Source organism: Ursus arctos, unplaced genomic scaffold (assembly GCF_023065955.2).
Source record: "Ursus arctos isolate Adak ecotype North America unplaced genomic scaffold, UrsArc2.0 scaffold_33, whole genome shotgun sequence".
Lineage (NCBI taxonomy): Eukaryota > Metazoa > Chordata > Mammalia > Carnivora > Ursidae > Ursus > Ursus arctos.
Window position 1 is genome coordinate 4,780,187 of NW_026623019.1, and position 26,855 is coordinate 4,807,041.

The window sequence follows — 26,855 nt, forward strand, 5'->3', positions numbered from 1 at the left end:
GTAATATCTCATTGTGCTTTTAATTTTCACTTCCCTGATGATTAATGATATTGAACATCTTTTCATGTGTCTGTTAGTTATTTATAAGTCTTCTTGGAAAAATATGTGTTCAGATTTTCTGCCCATTTTTAAGGATTGTTTGGTTTTTTGCTATTGAGTTGTATTAGTTCCTTATGTGTTTTGGATATTAACCCCCTATCAGATATATGATTTGCAAATATCTTCTCTCATTCAGTACATGGCCTTTTCATTCTGCTGATGGTTTCCTTTGTTGTGTAGAAATTTTTTAGTTTGTTATAATTCCACTCTATTTCTGGGGTGCCTGGGTGGCGCAGTCGTTAAGCGTCTGCCTTCGGCTCAGGGAGTGATCCTGGCGTTCGGGGATCGAGCCCCACATCAGGCTTCTCTGCTGGAGGCCTGCTTCTTCCTCTCCCACTCCCCTGCTTGTGTTCCCTCTCTCACTGGCTGGCTGTCTCTGTCAAATGAATAAATAAAATCTTTTAAAAAAATAAAATAAAAATAATAATAATTCCACTCTATTTCTGTTTTTGTTGCCTTTGCCTTTGGTGTCATATTTAAAAAAATCTTCACCAAGCTCTGTGTCAGGCAATTTACGGAGTATGTTTTCTTCAAGGAGTTTTTTAACCTCAGGTATTACATTAAATCTTTATTCCATTTAGTGTTAATTTCTGTATAAGATAGTGGTTTGGTTTCATTCTTTTGCACGTGGCTGCCCAGTTTTCCCAGCACCATATATTGAAAGACTGTCCTTTTCCTTTTGTATATTCTTGGCTGCGTTGTCTTAAATTAATTGACCATATATGTGTGGGTATATTTCTGAGATCTCTGTTCTCTTCCATTTCTCTGTGAGTCTGTTTTTATGCCAATATCATACTATTTTGACTACTATAGCTTTGTGATACAGTTTCAAGAAAAGGAGTGTTATGCCTTCAGCTTCATTTTTCTTCCTCTAAACTGCTTAGGCTATTTGAGCTTTTTTGTGGTTTCATACAAATTTTAGGATTGTTTGTCATATCTCTGTGAAGAATGCTGTTAAACGCATGTAAAACTCCCCATTGGGAGACACAAGTGCTTTGGAGAATGACAGAGAGGCAGTGAGATCGTGTCTGCTCCCCGAGGTTTCTGGAAGGGAGTATAGGCAGCCTTAGATGTGTGTTTCATGAGGAGCCTACCTCTCATGTCACAGCGATGATGATTAGCTAATAAGCCTCTTTCACAGAAGGATTGAGCTTCTGGGTGTGTTGCCTCATGTTCTGCCCCAGGGGTGGTGAGTGTTTAAGAAATCTTTGGTGGTAACAGTCCTGTGGGACCCACGGGCTTAAGCCCCACCACATCTGAGCCAGGTGATGTGAGGTGTCCTCAGGCAGCAGCCACACAGTTTGGTGGGTCAGCAATGGTGTGAGCTCCTTTCTGGGTGATGCCAATTATTACAGCCCCATGGGACCAGGAATGCAAGTTTCCTGGTCTGCAGAGTCATGTGATCAGGAGGGATCCCCTGTGTAGCAACTGTAAAAATTAGGGCACCCGATGCATGTAAAGGTTCCATCCCGGGAGATGCTGGTGCTCTGGAGCACCGTATAGGGAGAATGCAGAGGTGGTGTCCATCAGTGTGCATTCCCAGAGAGTTCCAGCAGGCTCCTAGATGTGTGTGCTCAGTTAGGTGCCTGCCCTTCAGGACGGTGCTTTAATATAAGTAGGTGAGCCTCCTTCACTTGAAGTCTAGGCGCCATCAACTGCCTTGGTACTGGGCCCTGGGGTGGGTGAATCCAGGCATGAGAGCCTTTTATGAAGAACTGTTTCTCAGGTCCCCAGATTCGTGGGTCTCAGGACACAATCCCCCGTTGATTTTCAAAGTTCTCTATATCAAAGGCTCATCTCTCTGGTGCAGATCTTAAAAGTGGGAGTTCCTCATGCAGGATTTGAACCCTTTGCATTAGGGAGAAGCTCTAGGTTTTGAGTTCCCTCACACTTGGGGGTCACCAAAGTGGTGGTGGGGTTTATGACCAGATTGTGTCTCAGCCTCTCCTACCCACTTTGATGTGGTTTTCTTCTCTTTGCCCTATTTGTATTCATTACTCAGCCAGCCCTCAGGTTTTTTTTTTTTAAGAGGATATTGTTCCATATTAGCTGTAGGCTCAGTGTGTCTTTGGGAGTGGGTGAGTGCAGTCCTACTGCACTGTCTTGAACCAGAAACCACAAAGTACTATGTTCCCGTAGGTTTTTCATACCTGTCCTTTATCAGGTTAAGGAAGTCCCCCTCCCTCATTTTTAATTTAATCAATAGGTGTTAAATTTTTCAAACTCTTTCTTTATATTAACATCATCGTATGGTTTTTCTTTTTCAGTTAATATGGAGAAGTTTATTTCTTTTGGAATGTTAAGCTTGCATTCCTAGGATGAATCCCACTTGGTCATGATGTATCATCCTTTTTACCAATTGTTAGATTCATTTAATAACATTTTCTTAAAGATGACGTATTTGTAAAATATTTTTTATAGTGAGATTTCTTTTCTCCTAATGTAGTAAAGCTTGCCTCCTGAGATATGTTCTTCGGTTTTCTAGAAGAGTTTGTGTGTATTCACTATCACTTGGTACTTAGTTATGTGGTAGTTTTTATCATAGAAAACCTCATGTTGTCTTTGCATTTCCACCAGCGATATCTGAGAGTTCTTGTTGCTCCACATCCATACCAGCATTTGGTGTTGCCAGTGTTTTGGATTTTGGCCGTTCTGATAGGTGTGTGGTGGTGATCTCATTCTTTTAACTGCAACTTCCTGATGACATAGGATGTTGAACATCTTTTCGTATACTTATTTGCTATCTGTATATCTTCTTTGGTGAAGTCCGTTAAGGTCTTTTGCCCATTTTTTAATAGGGTTGGTTGTTCTCTTACTGTTGAGTTTTAAGAGTTCTTTGTGTATTTTGGATAACAGCCACTTACCAGATGTATCTTTTGCAAGTACTTTTCTCTCAATCTATGGCTTATCTTATTCTGTTAATCTTGTCTTTTGCAGACCAGAGTATTTAATTTTAATAAAGTCCAATTTATCTTCCCCCCATTGTTCCTTGATTATGTATCTAAAAAGTCATTGCCACACCCAAGGTCAATCAGGATTTCTTCTCTGTTATCTTCTCATTTTATAGCTTTTCCTTTTACATTAGGGTCTAATCCATCTTGAATAAATTTTCTTTTCATTTTGAATAAATTTTTGTGAAGGATGTATGCATGTCTTCGTCTAGATTCACTTTTTTGCATGTGGGTGTCCAGTTGTCCCAGCACTAGTTTTGGAAAAGACTATCTTCATTATATTGCCTTTGCACCTTTGTCAAAGCTCAGTTGACAATGTATTTGTGGGTCTATTCTTGGGCTCTTTATCCTGTTCTGTTGATCTGTTTGTCTCACTTCCCCCCATATCACATTGTCGAGATTACTGTAAGGTTATACTAAGTCTTAAAGTTGGGTAGTGTCAATCTGACCTTTTTCTTCTTCAGTTTGATGGTGGGTATTCTGTGTCTTTTGCCTCCATATAAGCAGGTTCACTTAGTAGATATCCATAAAATAACTTTCTGAGATTTTGACTGGGATTGCATTGAATCTATAGATCAAATTATGAAGAACTGACATCTTGACAAATTACTCTTCTTAACCATGAACATGTAAGAGTTCTCCATTTATTTAGGTCTTTATTACGTTTCTTCAGAGTTTTACAGAATTTTTCTCTCATAGTTCTTGTGCATATTTTGTTAGATTTATACCTGATTATTTCATTTTGGGGTATACCATGTAAATGACATTATGTTTCTAATTTAAAATTCCACATGTTCGTTGCTGGTGTATAGAAAAGTGATTAACTTTTTTTTTATATTAATCTCATATCCTCCAATTTTGCTATAATTGCCTATTCCAGTTTTTTGTCTGTCTGTCTGGATTTTCTGCATAAACGATCATGTCATCTGTGAGAAAAGACAGTTTACTTCTTTCTTCCCAGTCTGTATGCCCTTTATGTCCGTTGTCTTATTACATTAACTGGCATTTCCAGTATAGTATCAAAAAGCAGTGGTGAGAAAAGACATTTTGGCTTATTTCTGCTCTTAGCAGGAAAGCTTCAAGTTTCTCACTGTTAAGTGTGATGTTAGCTGTAAGTTATTACAGATATTTTAATCAAGCTGAGAAAGTTCCCTTTTTTTCTGTTTCGCTGAGAGTGTTTATCATGAACTGTTGAATTTTATCAAATGCTTTTTCTGCCTCTGTTGCTATGACTGTATGAACTTTTTTCCTCTTTCCTCCTTAATATGATAGATTATATTAATTGATTTTTGAATGTTGATCCAACCTTGCATACCTAGGATAATACCACTTGGTCATGGTGTGTAATTTTTTTATATACACTGTGAATTTTGATTTGCTCGTATTTTGCTGATTTTTGCATGTAAATGAGAGAAACTAGTGCATAGTTATCTTTTCTTATATTGCCTTTTTCTGGTTTGGGTATTTGGGGATACTGTTCTCATAGAATGAGTTAGGAAGGATTACCTCTGCTCCTGTCTTTTGGAAGAGGTTGTAGAGATTGAATTCACCAGTGAACCCATCTGGGTGTAATGGCTTCTGTTTTGAAAGGTGGTTATTTTTTTTATTGAATTTCTTTCATACATAAAGGCCTATTGATAACTATTTCCTTCTTGTGTGAGATTTGGCACATGCTGTCTTTCAAGGTATTGGTCCATTTCGTGTAGATTATAGAATTTGTAGGCATAGAGTTGTTGATAGTATTCTTCATTATATTTTAATATCCACAAGATCTGTTGTGATGCCCCGTCTTACATTTCTGATGAAACAGGGTGATATCTTCTCTCTCCTTTTCTTTTGGCCCAGTTAGAGGCTTCTTAATTTCATTGATCTTTTCAAAGATTCAACTTTTGGTTTCATCAGTTTTCTACATTAATTTCCTATTTTCAGTTTCATTGATTTTTGCTCTAATTTTTAATTTTTTTTTCTGTTTACTTTGGATTTAATATCTTCATCTTTTTCTAGTTTCCTGTAGTATAATCTGAGATTATTGATTTCAGATCTTTCTTCTTTTTAATTAAGCATTCACTGCTATAAATTTCCCTCTAAGTAGTGCTTTCACTTATCCCATAATTTTGAATAATCTGTATTTTCATTTCAGTGAAAATATTTTCTAATTTGTCCTAATATTTCTCTGAGCATATGTTATTTAGAAGTGTATGCTTAATCTCCAAGTACTTTGGGTTTTTTCCACCTATCTTTTTGTTGAATTCTAGTTGAATTCAACATTATGGTCTGAGAGCATACATTGTTTGATTTCTGTTTTTGTAAATATTTGGTAAGGTGTGCTTTATTGCCCAGAATGTGGTCTGTCTTGGAGGATGTTCCATGTGAGCTTGAGAAGAATGTAATTTGCTGTTGTTGGATGGAGTGTAGTCTATAGGTTTTCATTTATATCCAGTTGATGGTGCTCTTGGATTCAGCTGTGCCCTGTTGATTTTCTGCCTGGTGGATCCATCCATTTGTGATAAAGGGGTTTTGAAATCCCCAACTATAATAAATAAATAATGGATCCTTCTATTTCTCGTTACTGTTCTTTCAGTGTTTGTCTCATGTATTTTGACATTTAGTTGTTAAGCACATACATATTAAAACTGTTACATCTTTTTGGACAATTGACCTCTTTATCATTATGTAATTCCCCTCTTTCTCCTTGATAAATTTACTTACTATGAAAGTTAACATAACTGCTCCCCCTTCGGTATCTTGAAGGCAACATATGTTTGGGTCTTGTTTTTTGATTCATCTTGACAGTCTGTCTTTTAATTAATATATGTAGACCATTGACATTCAAAGCGATTTTTTATGTAGTTGGAGTAATACCTACCATATTTGTTGCTGTTTTCCATTTTTTGCCCTTGTCCTGTGTTTCTGTTTTTGTTTTACAAGTAATCCAAGTCTGCTTCAAATAACATTCTACAGTTTCTCAAGTACTATAAGTAGGAACTTTAACAAAATATTCCTAATTCTTCTCTTCCACTCCTTTTAACATGATTGTCATTAATTTTACTTATATGTGTACAGGCATATATAATAGGATATATTATTTAGAGTAAACTTTTTCTGTAACATCAATTCAGAGTAAGAAAAATAAAAGCTTTTTTTGAACACTCACTTATTCCTTTTCCAACGTTCTTCCTTTCTTTGTGTAGATCTGAGTTTGATCTGTCCCATTTTCCTTTTTTTTTTTTAAGATTTTATTTATTTATTTATTTATTTGAGAGAGAGGGAGAGAGAAAGCGAACACAGAGGGAGAGGGAGAAGCAGACTCCCCACTGAGCAGGGAGCACCTCAGGATCATGACCTGAGCCGAAGGGAGATGCTTAACCAACTGGCCCACCCAGGTGCCCCTGTACCATTTTCCCTTTTTATGAGGAACTTCTTTTAACACTTCTTGCAAGGCAGGTCTACTAATAAATTACCTCAAATTGCTTCAATTTCTGTTTTTCTGGGAAAGTATTTCTTCTTCACTTTTGAAGGATAATTTTGCAAGGTCCAGAATTCAAGATTGGTGGATTTTTTTTCTCCCAATACTCTAAATTTTTTATTTCATTCTCTCCCTACTACATGGTTTCCGAGAAAGAAAAACTGGATCTAATGCTTATCTTTGCTCTTCTCTGGGTAAGATGATTTTTTCCTCTGGCTTCTTTCAAGATTTTTTCTTGGGGTGCCTGGGTGGCATAGTTGGTTAAGCATCCAGCTCTTGGTTTTGGCTCAGGTCTGATCTAAGGGTGATCAAGCCCTGTGTCAGGCTTCACACTGGGCATGGAGTCTGCTTGAGTTTCTCTCTCTCCCTCCCTGTCTCTTCCCCCCCTCAAATAAATCTTTGAAAAAGTTTTTTCTTGACTTTTGATATTCTGAAGTTTGAATACACTATTCCTAAGTGTAGTTTTGTTTTTTGCATTTACTGTACTTGGTGTTCTCTGTGCTTCCCAGATTTATGGTTTTGTGTCTGACATCAATTTGAAGGAAATTCTCATTATTGCTTCAAATATTGCTTTGAGTGTTCCCCTCTCTCTTTCTCCTCTTTCTAGTATCCCTTTGACACCTATGTTACATTTTTGTAGTTGCCCCACCATTCTTGGATATTCTGGTTTTTTTTTTTTTTTTCAGTCTTTTTCTCTTTGTTTTTCACTTTTGAAAATTTCAGTGTCAGATTCTCAAGCGCAGGATTCCCTCAGCCATGTGTAGTCTGCTAATGTGCTCATCAAAAGCATTCTTCATTTGTTCATGGTGTGTTTTTTTTTTAATCTCTAGCATTTTTTTTTGCTTTTTTGTTAGACTTTCTAACTCTTCACTTACATTACCCATTTGTTCTTGTGTATTATCTAGTGTTCTTAAAAAGCCTATAGCATATTGATCATAGTTTAAAAAAAAAAATCCTGGTCTGATAATTCCAGCATTCTTACCATATCTAACTCTGAGTCTGGTGTTTGTTCCATCCTTTCAGACTGCATTTCTTGCCTTTTGGCATGTCTTGCAATTTTTTGTTATAAGGTGGATGTGATGTGCTGGATGAAAAGATCTGCAGTGACAGGTCTTTAGTAATTTAATGGGAAGGTGTAGGGCAAGAGAAATGTTCGGAGTCCTATAATTAGATCAGTCTTTTGGTGGACCTCTGTCCCTAGACCCTGAACTTCACTAGTGCTTTTAAATTTTTTAAGATGTATAAAGAGCAGGGTGCCTGGGTGGCTAAGTCGGTTGAGTGTCTGCCTTCGGCTCAGGTCATGATCTCAGGGTCCTGGGATTAAGTCCCACATTGGGCTCCCTGCTCAGGGGAGTCTGCTTCTCCCTCTGCCTCTGCCCCTTCCACTGCTTGTGTGTGCATACACTCGATCACTCGCTCTCTGAAAAATAAATAAAATCTTTAAAAAAAAGAAAAGAAAAGATGTGTAAAGAGCTAGCTAAGGTGGGTAGGATGGCTAGAGGGACCTCTCTTAGGGTTTGTGGGCCCAGTTCCAATGTGGGGAGTTCCCTCCCACACAATACCAAGCAATTTTCTGACATCCACAGGGTATCTGGAAATTTAACTCAATTTAGACACTGTCTGCCTGGAGATAGCTTTGGATTCCAGAGGTTAAGGGTTCAGTCCTAGCAGACTGCCGCCACCCCCTCACTTCACGTGTCAGTCACAAGCACCAGGCTGTTACCTGTGCTTCTGACCAACCAGCTACAGATTGGAGGTTCCAAAGACGACCTCCTTAGGTTTGATTAATTTGCTACAGCAGCTCACGGGACTCAGGGAAGCATGTAGGTTTACCACTTTATTAAAGGATATGAATCCATAGTGAGATGAAGAGTGGCATAGAGCGATGTCCTCGCGGAGCTTGGGGCCTGGCTCAGTGGCTCATGGAAACCTATTCCCCCATGTGGAATAGGAGAGAGAACTGGAGTCGAGTGTTCCCTTTCCCCCAGTTTAGCTAGACTCTGATAAACCCTCAACAGGTTGGGCTCTGGTTCAACAATTCCTTTTGAGAGCACACTTTGTTAAGAATAGAATACTCTGGCCTGTTTCAAATGGTTTCTTTTCTTCAGCGACTCCAGGCGACCCTCCTGCAGATGCTGCTGGGTCTCTGTCTCCAGTGTTTTACACCACAGATGGTAGTTAGGCTTGGCCTCTGATTTTCTGGTTCTATCTCCTCGACTTACTGAGACCTCTGGGTTCTGCTCTGGTACTGCATTGTGGCTTGTCCTGCAGTGCCTGTCATCTGCTGCTCCATCAGGCATGAAGTGGAAAGCCCGTGCAGTCCCTTTGTAAAGCCTTATGCATGTAGATCCCTGTTGAGTTCGGGGTTATGTACGCTTACGATTTAGCTCAAGGAGGTTAATACGTTTGAGCATCAGGAAAAAAAAGTTGCTGTCAGCTCTGCAAAGAAAGGCTCAAATGAGCATCTTCGTTGTGCCATCCCTGAAAATGTGTCTTCTTTCATGTTCAGAATCACAGAAGCCCAGGTAACAGGCCCAAGTCTTAAATTATTTCCCATTTACAGGGTATTGCTATACAAAACCAGAAGTGATCTTAAGGTTGGAGCAAGCAGAAGATCCATGCTTGTTAGAGAAAGAATTTCTAACCAGGAACTCCTCAGGTGAGTTATTAAGTACTGGAAGAAAGTATTCAGGGTAAATTAGATCCAGAGTGGTCAGTTAGAGGTGTCTACTATGAAATAATTTCAGCACTCTCTTATAGAGCCCCATCCACGTGGATGTTGAGGAAGACTATATCCTGTCCAGTAGTATATGGAAGGGGAAGGTCTAACACAAGGGATGGGTGCAATCTTGATCGTTTTCTCATCTTTAAAAGCTGGGAGCCTGAGTGTATATAATTTAAAATAGATAAATCAAGTAATAGAGCTATACTAAACAGCGAAAAAAATAATAATAAAAATGAATAAAAACTAAGAAACGAAAGCACATAAGACTGGAGGTTAATGAATGGGAAGAGAGAGAAGAAACTAATGTTATTATTGATTATATATTAGGGAATTACTAGATACTGTCTTAATAGGTAGATGACTAAGGAATTACATAAGATTATAAAGGTAACCATGAGGGGCAGAATACACCCTTCATAATTAGTAGAAGAAAAATTCACTTAATAAAACAAACATGCCTATTACCGAATGTGTTCTTTTATAAAGGCTTCGTTAAGCACACTGTATGACATGAAGTAAGAGAAACCTGCTGCCGTAGCAAGTAATGAAAATGGGCTAAAGCCAACTGTTGTGAAAATATATTATCAGATTTTATCGAGGTAGACCTGAAGGATAATTTGGAAAGTTTGATATTAAAAAAATGGTAAAGTGCTTTGCCAAAACAAAAAGCCTATGCTGGGATTATTTATCTTAATTTTGGTCAAGATTGAATTCAGGTTATAAACCATGAAATGAAGGCCACCTGGCTGGCTCAGTCAGTTAAGCATCTGCCTTCGGCTCAGGTCATGATCCCAGGGTCCTGGGATCGAGCCCCGTGTTGGGCTCCCTGCTCAGTGAGGGGGGGTCTGCTTCTCCCTCTGCTCCTCCCTCCCCCCACCGCCAGTGGAAGAGTCAAAAAATATGAAAGAACTTTAGATAAAAAGGAAGCATCAGTAAATTTCAAAGCGATAGAAAAACCAAAGTTCAACAAAACTAGAAACTGCAAACAATGTAAGGAAATTGAAACCTCTTTCTGGGAGTTAAGAACCTGCTGGCATGAGATCCGAAATTGCAGTATATGCAGAAAACTGTAAGAATGGGGAAGCATGGCATCAGAGCCTCTGGGCTTTAGGTAGAGGCCTGCTTATGGGAACATTGTATTCTAGCATACTTATTTTAAAAAACAAAGTTTCAAAAAGACTAAGCAGGGTGCCCAGGTGGCTCAGTTGCTTAAGTCACTGCCTTTGGCACAGGTCATGATCTGAGATCAAGTCCTGCATCAGGCTCCCTGCTCAGAGGGGAGTTTGCTTCTCCCTCTGACCTCCCCCCCCCCATGCTCGCTCACTCTCTCTCTCAAATAAATAAGATCTTTAAAAAAAAAAAAAGACTAAGCAAAGCAGAAGAAATAATTTAATAAAGATAAAAGTAGAAACCAGTGAGTTGGAAAACTACAGTGGTGTAAATAATAACTAGCCAAAAGGTGTTTCTCAGACAGTCCTTCCTAAGAAATCACTCCGCAGACGTACCTAACAATAGACTAGGGTGAACATTTAGAAATATGAGTAAGACAGGTAGACAGAAACTTGAGAAAACTGAGAGGTACTGAATAGACTTTAATTAGAGAGATGCTCCGTGTTCACAGATTGGTTAGACAATTTTAAAGCTCTTAGTAATACTCTTAGTGTATGTAAAGATGCAGTATAATACCAAGTGATCTCATTTGATTTCTGTTTGTTTTTGTAAAACTTGGCAAGCTGATTCTAAAATTTATATAGAAATTAAATACATACCTATGTAAGTAAAAATAAAATTTATATGGAAATAACAAAGGCCCAGTAATAATTTAAAACATCTTCGAAAAACAATGTTCTGGGACTTCCTCTGCATGGTATTGAATGACACTCTTGTCGATACAATTAATTGTACTCATGTAACTATCGTTAAACAAATCATTGAAATATAATAGCCCAGGAATAAACACGTGTTAGACGCTTGACTTTTTGTACCCCTACTTTACACATACAGCAGAAATCAAATTGGGGTGGAATTGTATAACGTGAAACGAAATATTTTAGAAAATCATATAGGAGAAAATCTTTATGACTGTGGGTGGGGATAAAGTAAGACCAAAAAACACTTAGCCACGTAGGAAAAATTTGTTTGCATTAAAATTCACAATTTCTAGGTGTTAAAGGGTGATATAAAAACTATGAGAAGACAGGGCACAGAATAGCAGAATCTATTTGCAGTGCATGTAAGCGAGATAAAACTAGGACCTACAGTCTATAAAGTGCTTCTGCAAGTCTGAGGAAAAAGGCAAGTAGCTTAGTGAAAAATGGGGCAAAAGCTTAATTTAAAGAACCTTCCCCAAAAAGGAAATCTAGTTACCCAGCAAACATGGGAAGAAGTGTTTAATCTGATTAGTTTTGAGAGAAATATGAAAACGGTATCATACTGCCACTCTGCATTTATGAAATTGGCAGAGAATAAGAACTCTGACTGCATCGGGGGGTGGGGGGCATTCGGGACCCGCATCCATTGGTTATGAAAATGCAAACTAGTGCCATTGCTTTTGAAAATGGTGGCATCATAGGGTGAGTGTAAACAAGCCGAACACCCATCAGCAGATGAGCTCAGAAGTAATTACATTTATTTGGCGGAGTGTTACACGTCAGAGATAGTATACTAACTTATAAACTACAGCAAAACCATGGAGGCATCTTGCACACAATATTGAACAAAAGAGCAAAACAAAAATGATTATAGCAAGCTGTAGGATTCGGTTTTTATAAAGCAGCTGGTAAAATTGTGTATTTTCAGGGATGTATGCACAGTCTGTAAACTCTAAAGAAAAGTAAGGAAGGTGTTGCTATGAATTTTATGAGTGATGTGATGCGTAAGCATGAAGAACGTCTTGCTCCAGAAACAATACGTGGGTCTTCCCTGATCTGATCCTGCTCTGCTCTTGGATAGGGGTGGTGACTCCAAAGTGTTCATTCTGTGTCATATTTTAAACCGCACAGAAGAATTTTATGGTTTCAGAGAGTTTGACGGTTACAAGATAAACAATGGGAGGTAATACTTGCTACAAGTAAATATCCGTCACAGAGGGTTTGCTTCAATAAATAAGGAATCCAGATCTTATGTATCTCTTTGGTATGGCTGCCCGTGTCTGTGATGAACTCAGGCAGTCCATTTCTCCCCCTTTTTTCCTTCAAAGCACTCAATATCTAACACACCTTATATCGGGTATGTATTCCGTTTTGTGTACTGTCTGCCTGTTTCCACTGGAGCATATGCTTTCTGAGAAGGGGGAGTTTTTACCCTGGCTCATCTCCTGGTATGTAATTTGGCATTCAGATAGGCTTACGTTATTAAACTTCTAAGAATTGCAAATATAAAGTCAAACAGTTCATTAGAAAGAAAGGACAAACAGGGTGTAAAAATGACTAATAAACATGAAAAATACATAACATTACTGGCAATTTCAGGAATGCAAATTCAGACCACAGTACAATGATTTTGAACTCATTCCAATAGTACCAAGAATAATTAAGAGATAATGCAAGATAAATGTCCACAAGGCAGGCAGTGGTGTAAATTGGCACAATTACTGGGAAAAGTTGGAGCGTATTCATAAAATTGAGCATGCATATTCCCTAGGACAGCTGTCCATTCCAGGTTTATTCTCCAGAAAGACTTGAATATGTTCCACAGAAGACATGAATCAGACTTTCCATGGCATCAAAACTTTTTAAAAGTACAAACCTAGAAATAACTTCCATATTTATTTATGAAAAAACTTAGAGATATTTTCAAACAGTGGACCATTAGATAGCTGCAATGTGTAATGTGGATGGATCTAAGAAACGTGGCATGAAGAAGCACATTCCAAAAATCTACATAAAGGAAAATATATTAATGGTAGTTGGGCACAGTAAAAACTAAATGTAAATGTGTCATGTATGTGTGTGTGTATGTATGTGGTTCTAGCAAGAAGAATATTCTTTCTTACTCTTTCTAGTCTGGAATGTAATATATGATATTTTATAATTACATTGTGATTGACACTATAGCTTTTTAGGGGAATGGTATTCCATATTGAATGCAAATGCCGTAGTCCGATTTCTGTGACTTGTGAGCTAACCGATACACATTGGCAGTACGTCTGAGCTAATGTGTCACAGTCTAGGTAGCTCCAGACACACTGTATCAAGGACCCTTCTCTGTATCCTGGAGGGGCGCAAGGAAAATCAGAGAATCAGTGTTCTGTTTTGGGTAAAGGAAAGCAAAGCTGTGCAAAATGTATTTCATAGCATTTAAAATACCATCAGTTAAAAGGTAAAATATTATTTTAGATCTGGCTAGGAAAGAGAAAACAGATGTGATGTCATCAACTTTAAGCTGCACTGTGATTGCAATGGTAGTAATTTACTTGAAAGAATTGTGTCCCCATATATGTAACTGCTCTTCATGTATCCATTGTTCACATGAATGGAATAGGCTTAATTGCTTTCAGATTTAAAGTAAATGGTGCTTAAATTCATAGATATAAGAAGGCATTTTTTTTTTTAACTTCAGGAAATAGGCTTGCCCTGAAGATTATGTAGAGTTTGAGCTAGAAAAGGAATGCGTGGTAACTTAGAGAAATAATGTGGGGCAAGATTTTTTTGGAATGACTCACTTAAGGGGTGTCAAGTAGTCTAGCCAGACTACACCCCAAAAATACGGCGGACTTCTCTGACGCTAGCTTGAACAGCTAATGTTCCTGAATTGGCGTAAAACATTGTTTTCCAGAATGTCTCCTGACTGTTGTCCAGTGGAACCTGGGGCAGTGGTTTTAGGGACCATGTTAAATTTCCAGTATAGGCCTGAAATTGGTGCTGGAATGTGGGTAGCACCTGCGTAATAGCAGTCAGGCATACCAAAGATAAAAGTAAAGGCTTTTATGTTAAATGAATATAAAGAATATCTAAAGTTTCTAGAAGCAGGATGAAACAAAGTCCTTACGGTTCTAGAAGCCAGTAGAAGCTATATGTTGACCCGTAGATGGAATGCTGACTTACAGATTACTTGGGGATGGATTTGTTGCAAGAGAGTAAGCAGACAGGACACTTACAGCGTGACGGTCAGGACAGTATTGTTATTGAACAACCCTGATACAATATACCAAGGCCCCAGAGCCAGTGTAGAGCAGAGAACTCAGCCAAGGCTGAGAGATGGCTCTTCTCATTAGTGCATTTCTTTTCCTGTGAATAACAACTAGGAGAGTTTGAGTTTGAAGTATCGGCCTGTTTTTTCAAGTGGAAGGAAATTGTGCTATTATAAATGTATTTTGGTGTTGATGTGTAAACTGGGCGGGGGGGGGGGAAGAAAGGAAGCTTCTAATAGAAACATGGAGACTAGTGAGTTTCCTGCCCTGTAACCTGTATTTGGCAGGTTACCTGTAAGAACATAGACCTGGATATTCATCCCTGATCCTGCCCCTCTCTCTTATGTATACCTTGAAAGCCTTACCCACTGCTAGTCCTGTCCATACTTACTGCCCATAATCTTTGTTGAATTTATCTTATTCTCAGATGTTTCCAGTTCCCAAACTCATCATTGTACCTTTCTTGTACTTCCTTTCTATGTAATTTTGAAAATCACGTTTTTTAAATATCATATGAATATATGTATTCATTGCCAGTTGGTTTTCTTTTTTTCCCACTCCAGCAATTTCTTTCCAAATGAAAGCAATATAGGGGATATAGCCTACAAATTAATCAATCCTGTATGACATTACTAAAACCAAAGAGTCAAATATGTAACAGACTATACATATATGGGCTCCTTCCCATAAGAAATGTGTCTTAAGATTCATAAGGTATTTTTAATTTTCTCATTTTTAGAAGATTGCCAACATGATAACCTCTTAGAGAAGAGCCAAGAAATCCAAGACAGACATTTGTGGCAAGTTTTATTTACTCATTTTCAGAGAACTGACACAGGAGAGGAAAGGTTCAGCCAGGAGTCACACTTAAGAGTAAATCACGCGGACGTGACGCCCTTTGAATGTGGACAAAACTTCAGCCGTAATTTAACTCACACAACAGAGAAATTCTGTGATCATAATATGTGCAGGGGAACGCTCTGCCACCAATCAGCCCGCAGTGTATGTCAGAGGACTCACATAAGGTTTGAGTGTAGTGAATGCGGAAAATCCTTCCATAAGAAATCGTACCTCCTTACACACCAGAGAGTTCACACGGGGGAGAAACCTTACAAATGTAACGAATGTGGGAAGGATTTCAGCCACAAGTCAGGCCTACGGAAACATGAGAAAACTCACACAGGGGAGAGACCTTATGAGTGTGTTGAATGTGGGAAAACTTTCAGCCGCAAGTTAGGCCTGAGAGTACATCAGAGAACTCATACAGGGGAGAGACCCTATGAATGTAGTGAATGTGGAAAAGCTTTTGTCCAGCAGTCAGCTCTCAAAACACATCAGATCATTCACACAGGGGAGAAGCCTTATGAATGTAATGAATGTGGGAAAACCTTTGCCCAGAACTCAACCCTCAGAAAACACCAGACAATTCACACAAGGGAGAAGTCCTATGAATGTAAGGAATGTGGAAAAGCCTTCAACCAGAAGTCAAGCCTAGGAACGCACCAAAGAACTCACACAGGGGAGAAACCATACGAATGTAAAGAGTGTGGGAAGGCTTTCAATCAGAAGGCAAACCTAGGAAAACACCAGAGAACTCACACAGGGGAGAAGCCCTATGAATGTTACGAGTGTGGAAAAGCCTTCAAACAGAAGTCAAGCCTAGAAATACACCGGAGAATTCACACAGGGGAGAAACCATACGAATGTAATGAGTGTGGGAAGGCTTTCATTCAGAAGTCAAGCCTAGAAAATCACCAGAGAACTCACACAGGGGAGAAGCCGTATGAATGTAATGAGTGTGCGAAGGCTTTCACCACAAAGTCAGGCCTAAGAGTACATCAAAGGGTTCACACAGGAGAGAAACCCTATGAGTGTAATGAATGTGGGAAAGCTTTTAGCAAGAAGTCTGGCTTAAGATTACACCAGAGAACTCACACAGGAGAAGAACCCTATGAATGTAATGAGTGTGGCAGAGCCTTCACCTCTCAATCAGTCCTCAGAGGACATCAGGAAACTCATAAAAGGCAAAAACTCTAAATATGATGAATGTGAGAAAGCTTTTAGTGAGAAATCTGGTTTAAGATTACTACAGAGAACTCACACAGGAGTTCTGTGAATGTAATGAGCATGGCAGAGCCTTCACTACAGATCAGTCCTCAGAGGACATCAGGAAACTCATAAAGGGGAAGGTCTGTATTAATGGGATAAATGTGGGAAAGCCCACAGTCATAAATTGGGCTTAAGAAAACATCAGGGGATTCACACAGTGAAAGGAACCCTATGAATGTAAGGAATGTGGAACAACTTAGATCCTGAAGTCAAACCCCAGAGATCACGCACAAGAAAGCCTTATGTGAACATACTGAGCAAACGAAAACATCGATTGCAAATCAAATACACGAGAGAACTATAGCTGTTCTGTTTTACAAACTTCAGACTGTTTTCCTGTGAGTTTTCCAGGGCTGGCCATTTGCCTGAATATTTGCCCAGCTTGGCCTGCCTCTGTCTACATATGTGTATGCCTGGCCTCACAAAACCTCTGACATGTGTTGGCTTATGCAAGAATGCTTTTTGAGACCTTCCAGAGAGTATGTGTAAACATCAGCCTTCCCTGGATCCTAGAACCCTGATAGAGAGCCAGGAGTTCAGTGGATCGATGCAAACCTGTGGTCCTTGGTTGGAATCCGGACTTAGCTGCCTCCTAGGCCAGTGACCTCATCTCCCTGAGTCTGTTCCCTCGTCTGTAAAGTGTGGCAGCAGCGTCTGCCTTGCGTGGTTGTGGTAAAGATTCAAGTGCTCATGGTGGAAACAAAGCAATGTCAGTTCCCTTCTGTGTTTAGATAATTCACATCTCCCAAGAGATGCTTACGGATGAAGTTAGGGGGAAGAAGAGGCAGGAGCGTGGCTATGACAGGAACTTGAAGGGATAGAGAGAGCTGAAGGAGGGATGGAAGCAGAGCAAGAGGAATCCGTGCAGTGCCCTGGGCTCATGGCTCCACTCCTTGGACCTCTACCAGGACAGTCCACATATCACCCCCTCATGACTTGAGTCTCCCTGGACGACCACAGTGGCGACTGAGTGGGTCCCAGTGGACTGTCTGCAGAGACATGCGTCTCTGGTGTTCACAGATACAAGCTCAGGGCCACGGCAACCATCTTCAGATGTGTGTGGACTGGAAATGGGCGAAAATGGGAGCTCTGTTGCCAGAGCACATTTGGGGACTCTAAGGATTTGGGTGAAGTCTGGGTTTCTCGACCAAGCCTTTCTTGTAGTTTCTTTATAATCTTTAAAATATGTAAAGGCTAATAACTACATTATTCAAATTTTACTTAAAGCAACTCATAGTTTGATTTACAGATGCATTTCTCTTTAAAAGAAACATTTATTAGTATTACTAAAGGAAACCAGCTTATAACTTGCCATCTATAGAAACTAATTGAAAAAACATGTGCAAAAACAGAACAGCAACTTAAAAATTGTAAATTTATGATCTCATCAGTTTTTTTTTTATTATCTTGTTAGTCACCATATAGTACTTCATTAGCTTTGATGTAGTGTTCCATGATTCATTGTTTGCGTATAACACCCAGTGCTCATTAAAGATCATCTCTGACATTAGAAAAATGACTTGAAGGAACCTCCTAGATATAGGAAGGACTATCAGGTCTTGGGGGCTTTCAGTCACTGAAATATCTCACTGTCTCAAAGTTCAAAGGGCTGACGTGACCTAAGCTAATTTCCATAAGGGGGAAGGAAGGATGCGGCTCAAACCAGTTCTGATGGAGGCATTCACAATTAAAGTGTACGATTTCTAGATTATGGGCATGATCCCAAGCAAAGACCTGTTACAGACCAGCACTCATTCCCCTATGGAAGCAACTTATTTCCCCGTGTTTAGAAGTGGAGTTTGGGATACCTGGTTTGTTTGGAATGTGGCCTCTGCACCATTTCAGAATGCTCCCAGTCTGAGGAGAATATGCTCATGGTTGGTTTTAGGGGCCCAAATATATGAAACTGGCTCCGGGTCCCCCCTGCCATGTTATGGGCAAATCAAGTTCTGAGGAAGAAAAGTGTAATTCTTTCACACAGTCTCATCCTTTCCGTTCCCATCACCAGAGCTGTAGTTCAGACTCTTTCTTCTAAGACACTAAAATGTAGCGATAATGTGGGAAACATGCCCATTGTGGAACATAACGGAATGTGTGTCTGTGAACCCACCACCTAGCTCAGGAATAACAGTATCGGTCATGACAGTGTATCTACTGGTATACTCTTTCCCTGTCTGTCCCCTCCTTCCCAGAGGCAACAACTTCAAAACTGTGTGTGTGTGCATGCGTGTGTGTGTGTGTGTGTGTGTGTGTGTGTGTGTGTGATTTGGCTTGAAAAAACTAGCATGATGAATTATGAATCTGTAAATAGTAATAGTTTGGTTCTACTGATTTCAAGGTTAATTAGAATGGTCGTATGTCCTGCTATTTTTGATTCAATGTTACATACCTAACATTTGTACATATTGATTTATAGGGTTGTACTTCACTCAGTTTCATTTATGTACAGCTTGATATTAAAATGTATTCATTTGTGGTTTTGCCCACATATTTTGGAATAGAGAAATGTATTTCTAAATTCTAACTTCTTGAAGGAAAAGAAAAAAAGAAATGGAAAGGCTGGGTTGCGAGCTTATGCCAGGATGTTGATAGGAAACTTTCTGACTCAGTTTACCTGGGCTGCAGGATCTCAGCTGGAACTGTCCCATAGTCTAAAAGATGGTGTACAGTTACCAAGCAGGACTTGGAAAGATGTGTCCAGAAGCTACTCTGTGACTGATAAGTTCAGAAAACATGATGGGGTAGGTAGGGAGTGTTTTCTTCTTGATATTTGTTGGTAGCTTTTTAAAATTTTTTACTTAGGTAAAATATGCATAACATAAAATTTACCATTTTAATTATTTCTGAAGTACCTTTTCGGTGGCATTAAATATATTCACAGTGTTGTGCAACCATTTACCTCCATTCATTTCCAAAACTTTCTTCATCTTCCCAAACTGAAATTCTCTATCCATTAAACACTAACTCCCCAATCCTACTTCCAGCCCCTGGCCAACACCATTCTGCTTTCTATCTTTACTGGTTTGACTGGTCTGTGTACATCATCTACATGGAATCATTTGTCTCCTTGTGACTGATTGATCTTACTTAGCAGAGTGTCTTCGGGATTCATCAGTGTGTGTAAGAATTTCCTTCATTTTTTTAAGCTGAATAATATCCCATTGTGTGTTTTCTTTATCCTTTTTTTATTTTTTGTTTATCCATTTTGTTTATCCATTTATCTGTCCGCGGGCGCTTGGACTGCATCTACCATTTGGATATGGTAGATACTGCTGCTGTTAACATGGGTGTATGAATAATTAATTCTTCAAGATCCCACTTTCAGTTCTTTTGAGTACGTACCCAGAGGTAGAATTTCTGCATCCTACAGTAATTCAATTTTTAGTTTATTGAGGAACCATTACACTATTTTCCATAGCATCTGCACCATTTTACATTCCTACTAGCAGTCCACGAGGGTTTTGATTTTTTTCACAATGTCCCTGATACTTGTTATTTTCTATTACTTTGGTAATAGCCATACTAATCCTAATGATTAGTGATATTGAACGTCTTTTCTTGTCCTTATTGGCATTTGAATATCTTCTTGGGAGGACTGTGTACTGAAGCTTTTTACCCATTTTTTAATGAGGTGGTTTGTTTTGTTGTTGTTAAATTGTAGAAGTTCTTTATGTATTCAGGGCATTACTCTCCTGATGGATATATGGCTTCCAGGTATTTCCCCAGTTTTGTGACTTACCTGTCTATTTGTTCTGTCAATAGAATCTTTCACATATTTCAGTTTATCTGTTTTTTTCTTTTGTTACCTGTGCTTTTGGCATATTTAGTAAATCATTGCCAAATCTAATGTCATGAAGCTTTTCCCCTATGTTTTCTTCAAAGAGTTTTACAGTTTTAGCTCTGATGTATAGATCTTTGATCCATTAATCTTGTAAATAAGGTGTAAGGTAAGGATCCAACTTCATTCTTCTTTTTTTTTTTTTTTTAAGATTTTATTTATTTATTTGACAGAGACAGCCAGCCAGAGAGGGAACACAAGCAGGGGGAGTGGGAGAGGAAGAAGCAGGCTCCCAGCGGAAGAGCCCGATGTGGGGCTCAATCCCAGAACACTGTGATCACGCCCTGAGCCAAAGGCAGACGCTTAACGACTGCGCCACCCAGGCGCCCCCAACTTCATTCTTCTGCATGTGGATATCGAGTTTTCCCAACAGTATTTATTGAAAAGACTGTCCTCTCCCCACTGAATGCTCTTGGTATCCTTATCCACAATCGTTTCACCTCATACGTTGAGGGTTTATTTCTTGTCTCTCTATTCCATTGATCTATACGTCTGTCATTTTGCCATTACCGCACTATTTTGATTACTGTGGCTTTGTAGTAACAAATACTAAATCTGTAGATTGCTTTAGGTAGTATGGATTTTAGCAGTATTAATTCTTGTAATCCATGAACATAGAACCTTTTCTCATTTATTTGTGTCTTCAGTTCCTTTCATTAAAGTCTAATAGTTTTCAGTGTACAGATGTTTCATCATCGAGGTTAAATTTCGTCCTAAGTATTTTCTTGTTTTTGATGCTATTGTAAATAGCATTCTGTTCTTCATTCTCTTTCTGGTAGTTAATTGATATCCGTAGATATACAGCTGATACTTCCATGTTGATTTTGTGTCCTACAACTGTACTAAATCCATTTATTCATTTTAACAAGTTTTTGGTGGTTTTTTTAGGGTTTTATATTTAAGATCACATAATCTGCAGACAATTTACTTCTTCCTTTTGGATTTGGATGTCTTTTATTACTTCTAACTGCCTAATGCTTTGGGTAAGGCTTCCAGTACTGTGTTGAATAGCAGTAAGCACCCTTGTCTCGTTACCTCATTGTAGAGGAAAATCATTCAGCTTTTCACCATCAGGTATGATGTTAGTTGTGGGTTTGCCAAATGTGGCCTGTGTTAAGTTGAGGTACTTTCCTTCTATATCTGCTTTATTGAGCCATTTATCATGAAAGGATGTGGAATTTTGCCAAATGCTTTTTCTGCCTCTGTTGAGGTGATTGTATGAGTTTTATCTTTCATTCTATTAATGTAGTGTATTACATTTATTGATTTGCATATGTTGAACCATCCTTGCATCCAAGGGATAAATTCCCCTTTGATCATCATGTACGTTCTTTTACTATGCCTTTGAATTCAATTTGCTAATATTTTTTGAGGGTTTTTATATTTGTGTTTATCATGTATATTGGCCTGTAATTTTCTTTTCTGGTAATGACCTTTATTATTTCTTCTTTGACCCATTGTTCAAGATTGTGTTCAATTTCCATATATTTGTGACTTTGGGTTTTGGTATGAGGGTAATGCTGACCTTATAAACTGAGTTTGGGAGTCTTCCCTTACCTTCAGTTTTTTGGAAGAGTTTGTGAACAGCTGGCATTATTTTTTCTTTAAATGTTTGGTAGAATGCGCGGGTAAAGCCATCTAGTCTTATATTTTTCTTTGTTGGGAAAATTTTGATTATTGCTTCAGTCTTACTCATTATTGGCCTATTGAGATTTTCTTTCTCATAATTCAGTCTTGTTGGATTATATGATTCTAGGAATTTACCCATTTCTTCTAGGTATCCAGTTTGTTGGTTTTTAATTGCTAATAGTTGTCTCCTATGATTCTTTTTATTTCTGTGGTATTAGTTGTAATGTGCCCTCTTTCATTTATAATTTTATTTATATGAATCCTTGTTTTTTCTTGGTTAGTCTAGCTAAGTATTTGTCAGTTTTGTCTTTTTAAAAATAGCTAAGTTTTATTGACCTTTTAAGACTTTATTTATTAGAGAAAGAGCACAAGCTGGGGGGGGGGAGTAGAGGGACAAGCAGACTCCCCGCTGAGCATGGAGCCCACCATGGGGCTTGATCCCAGGACCCCTGAGATCATGGCCTGAGCCAAGGGCAGGTGCTTAACCAACTGAGCCACCCAGTCGCCCCTAAAATTGTTTTTCTAGTCCTTATTTGATATATTTCTGCTCTGATTTTTATTATTTACTGCTGCTAACTTTGGGCTTAGTTTTTTCTTTTTTTTTTTTCTAGTTCTTTGACCTGTAAAGCTTGATTAATTGTATATCTTTCTTTTTTTGTGATTTAGGCATTTATCAGTGTAAACTTTTCCTTGGAATTGCTTTTGGTGCATTGCGTAGGTTTCAGTATACTGTTTCTCCAATTTGTTTGCCCCCAGATACGTTTCTGTTCATTATTTCTTCTTTGACCCATTGTTTGTTTAAGAGTGTGTTTGATTTCCATATAGTTGTGACTTTCCAGCATTCTTCCTATTACTCATTTCTAGATTTCATACCATTGTGGTTGGAAAAGATAATTTGATATGAATTCAGTCTTCTTAAAGTTGTTAGCTTGTTTCGTGACTTAACATAGTATCTGTCCTGGAGAGTGTTCTGTGTGCACTTGAGAAGAAGGTGTATTCTGGGTATTGGATGGAGTATTTCCTGTACGTGTCTGTTAGGTCCATTTGCTCTCTAGTGTTATTCAAGTCCAGTGTATCATTTATTTTCTGCCCAGATGATCTGTCCTCTGATATAAGTGTGATATAGAAGTACACTACTATTATTATATTGCTTTTTCTCCTTTCACTCTTATTAACGTTTGCTTTATATAATTAGATGCTCCTATGTTAACTGCATATATACTTACAATTGCTATAGTCTCTTAATGAGTTGACCTTTTATCTTTATAATAGTGGGTTCACCTCTGGCCACATGGACTGATGTGTCTCCTGTCAGGTCCCTCGTTTTACAGTTTCCTACTGGATCCCAAAACTACAAAGGCACTTTTGTACTATGATGGCTGCCAAATTATTGTTAATGAGGGGTGATAGGCATAGAGGACCTCCTGTTCTGCCACCTTACTGTTGTGTGTCTTCACTTGGGAATTCTTCTGGTAGTAAATTTTGAAATAAGGTAGTGTGAGACTTCAGCTTTGTTCTTTTTAAGGTGGTTGTATCTTCAGGGTCTCAGAGGTCTGTATGAATTTTATAATAAAATTTTCTGTTTCTTTTTTTTAAGACATTTATTTGAGAGAGAGCACAAGTGGGGTAGAGGGCAGAGGGACAGAGGGAGAAGCAGACTCCCCGCTGAGCAGGGAGCCCAACACAGGCTGGATCCCAGGACCCTAAGATCATGACCTGAAGGCAGACACTTAAGTGACTGAGCCACCCAGGCACCCCTCTATTTCTCTTTTTAAAAAATTGCCTTTGGGATTTTGACAAGGACTGCATTAAATCTATATATCTGCTTTGGGTAGTATTGACATGTTATCAATTTTTCAGTCTTCCAGTCCATGAACATGGATGTTTTTATTTGCATTTGTATCTTCTTTAATTTCTTACAGCAATGTTTTATAGTTTTCAGTGTATAAGTCTTTGACCTCTTTAGGTAAATTTATTTCTTAGTGCTTTATTTTAAATTCTATTGTAAATTAATTTTTTTATTTTTATTTCCTGATTTTTCATCCCTAGTGTTTAGAACAACTGATTTTTTGTTATTGATTTTTGTATCCTACAACTCCTCTGAATTCACTTATTAGTTCTAACAGGTTGTGTGTGTGTGTGTGTGTGTGTGTGTAATCATCAGGGTTGTTTACATTTAAGATCATGTCATCTGAACAGAAATAATTTTGCTTCTTCCTTTCCAAATTGGCTGTTTTTTATTTCTTTTTCTTGCCTTATTGCTCTGGCTAGGATTTCCAATATTGTGTTGAATAAAAGTTGCATGAGCAGCCACCTTTGTCTGATTCCTGATCTTGGAGGAAAACCTTTCGGTCTTTCCATGTCTAGAACGATGATAGCTATGGATTTTTCATGGATAGCTTTTATTATTTTGAGATTCTTTCCTACGTGTTTTTTTTTCCTTGAGGGGCTATTGAATTTTGTCAAATGTTTTTTCTTCACCAAGTTAGACGATCATATTCTTTTCATTTTATGATGTTAATGTTGTGTGTTACATTGACTAATTGTCACATGTTGAATTATCCCTGTATTGCAGGAATCAATTCCACTTGGTCATTGTACAGCCCTTTTAATATGCCATTGAATTCTCTTGGCTAGTGCTTTGTTGAGTAATTTTACTTCAGTATTCCTAAGTGATATAGTGTATGGTTTTTCTTGTAGTATCTCTTCCTATGTTTTATATCAGAGTAATGCTGGCCTCTTCTTTGGAAAAGATTGAGAAGAATTGATGTCAAGTCTTCTTCAAGTGATGGAATTGATAGAATTCATTATTGAATTCATCTGGTCCTGAGATTTTCTTTTTTGGGTGATTTTTGATTACTGATTTTCATGCGCTTACTAGTATTAGATCAATTAAGATTTTCTGTTTCTCTGTGTTTTAGTCTTGGGAGGTTATGTATTTCTAAGAATTTATTAATTTTATCTAGGTTCTCCCAAATTGGTTACATATGATTGTTCATAGTGCTCTCTTATCCTTTTTATTTTTGTAAAATTGGCAGTTTCCCATCTTTTATTTTTGATTTTAGTTATTTGAGTATTTTTTTCTTTTTCTTATTTAATCTAAGGAATGGTTGTCAGTTTTCTGGATCTTTGTGAAGAGCAAACTTTGTTTTGTTGCAGTTTTTTCCTATTGTTTTTCTAAAATCTCTGTTTTGTTTATCTTGACTCTAATCATTACTGCTTTGTTCCTTCCAGGTTTGGATTTTTGTTCTTCTTTTTCTTATTAAGGTTTAAGTTTCGGTTCTTGATCTGAGATCTTTTTTCTTTTTTAAATGTGTTTACAATTATAGACTTCTCTCAGCACTATGACATTTCTGCCAAGAAGCCTGTTGATAATTTGATGAGTTACTTTTCATTTGCTATTTAGCTCTGTGCTTTGGCTTTCAACAGTTTGATTATAATGTGGCTCAGTGTGAAATAAAGTCTCTTTATTGTATATAACATCATTGTCTATGTAGAAAACTCTAAAGCTGCAGAAATACTCTTAGTACTAATACACAAATTCAGCAGAGTTGCAGCATATAAATTCAGTTTCCAAACATCACTTTTCTGTATACCAAATTCAGCAGCCAACTGGAATTTGAAATTTAAGAAAATATCATTTATAATAGCACTAATAAATGAAATACTTAGGTATAAGTGTAGTAAAATATGTGCATAATCTTTATTTAGAAAACTACAAAATGCGTTGAAAGAAATCAAAGATCTAATTAAATGGAGAGCTATACTGTGCTCACGAATTGAAAAACTTAATGGTGTTCTGATTTGATCTATAGGTTGAGCAAAATCCCGGTCAACAGCAAGGTCTTTTGTAGGCATGGACAAGCTGATTTTAAATGCATATGGAAAGAAAAAACTAGAGAATCCAAAACGATTCTGAGAAAGAAGTTAGAGACTCAATATTGGCCCATTTGAAGCCTGACTCTAAAGCTACAGTAATCCAGACTGGCAAAGGATAGATGGAGACCTAACTCAGTGGAATAGTGAGCCCAGAAATAGGCCAACACAAATATATTTTCCATAAAGGTGAAGGACAATTCAATGAAGATAAGGTGGTCTTTTCAACACATCATGTATAATAACTGGATGTATGCAAAAAAAAAAAAAAAAAAGAATTTCAACACATTCCTCACATCTTTCACAAAAGTTAATCTAATCAAAATTGATCTTAGACTTAAATGCAAAGTACGTAAGTAGAAGAAAACACAGGAGAAAATCTATCATTCAGATTTAGTGATTAGTTTTTATTTATTTATTTATTTAATTTTTAGTGATGAGTTTCTAGTTAAACAACAGCAAAAGCACAATCCATGAAAAAAAATTGAATTCAATTTTGTGTTCAACTAATGTCACACATTTTGTATTACTTGTCTTATGCGGAACTACCCTTGCCGTTCAAGGATGAACCTCACCTTGGTCGTGATGTATGATTCTTTTTGTACGTTTGTAGTTTGTTTGCTAGTCAATTTTTTGAGGAATTTTGCATGTATAATAATAAAGGAAATTAGTCTGTAGTTTTCCTGTGGTGTCTTTCTGGTTTTAATATCCAGATAATATTGGACTTATGAAATGGGTTAGAAAATGTCTCTTCTTGTTTGAAACACTTTGTAAAGGGTTAGTGTTATTTCTTTGTCAAACTTTTGGTAGAATTTACCAGTGAAGCCATCTCATCCTGAGCTTTTCTTTGCATGAAGTTTTGTTTTTTGTTTTTTGTTTTTTTATTACTGCTTTAGTCTCTCTTTTTTTTTTTTATAGACTCATTTAGATATTCTATTTTCTCTTGAGTTGTTTCAGTAGTTTGTCTCTTTCTGGAACTTTCTCTATTTCTTTTGAATTATCCAGTTTTTTGGTATACAGTTGGTTATAGT

General features: G+C 37.8%; 1 protein-coding gene across 3 annotated transcripts in view; it reads left to right on the forward strand.

Moving 5' to 3' along the window:
- LOC113270150 (zinc finger protein OZF-like) overlaps nucleotides 1–26,855 on the forward strand; it is an 89,243-nt gene that overhangs the window by 15,663 nt on the left and 46,725 nt on the right. The window contains exon 4 of one of the 3 annotated variants that reach the window (XM_057305639.1): nucleotides 9,080–26,099. The exons of the other annotated variants lie outside the window; for them this stretch is intronic. Within the exon in view, the coding sequence (XP_057161622.1) occupies nucleotides 15,066–16,409 (1,344 nt within the window). The 5' untranslated portion in view covers nucleotides 9,080–15,065 and the 3' untranslated portion in view covers nucleotides 16,410–26,099. Of the gene's footprint in view, nucleotides 1–9,079; nucleotides 26,100–26,855 lie in introns of those variants that run through there. 3 annotated transcript variants of the gene reach the window in all.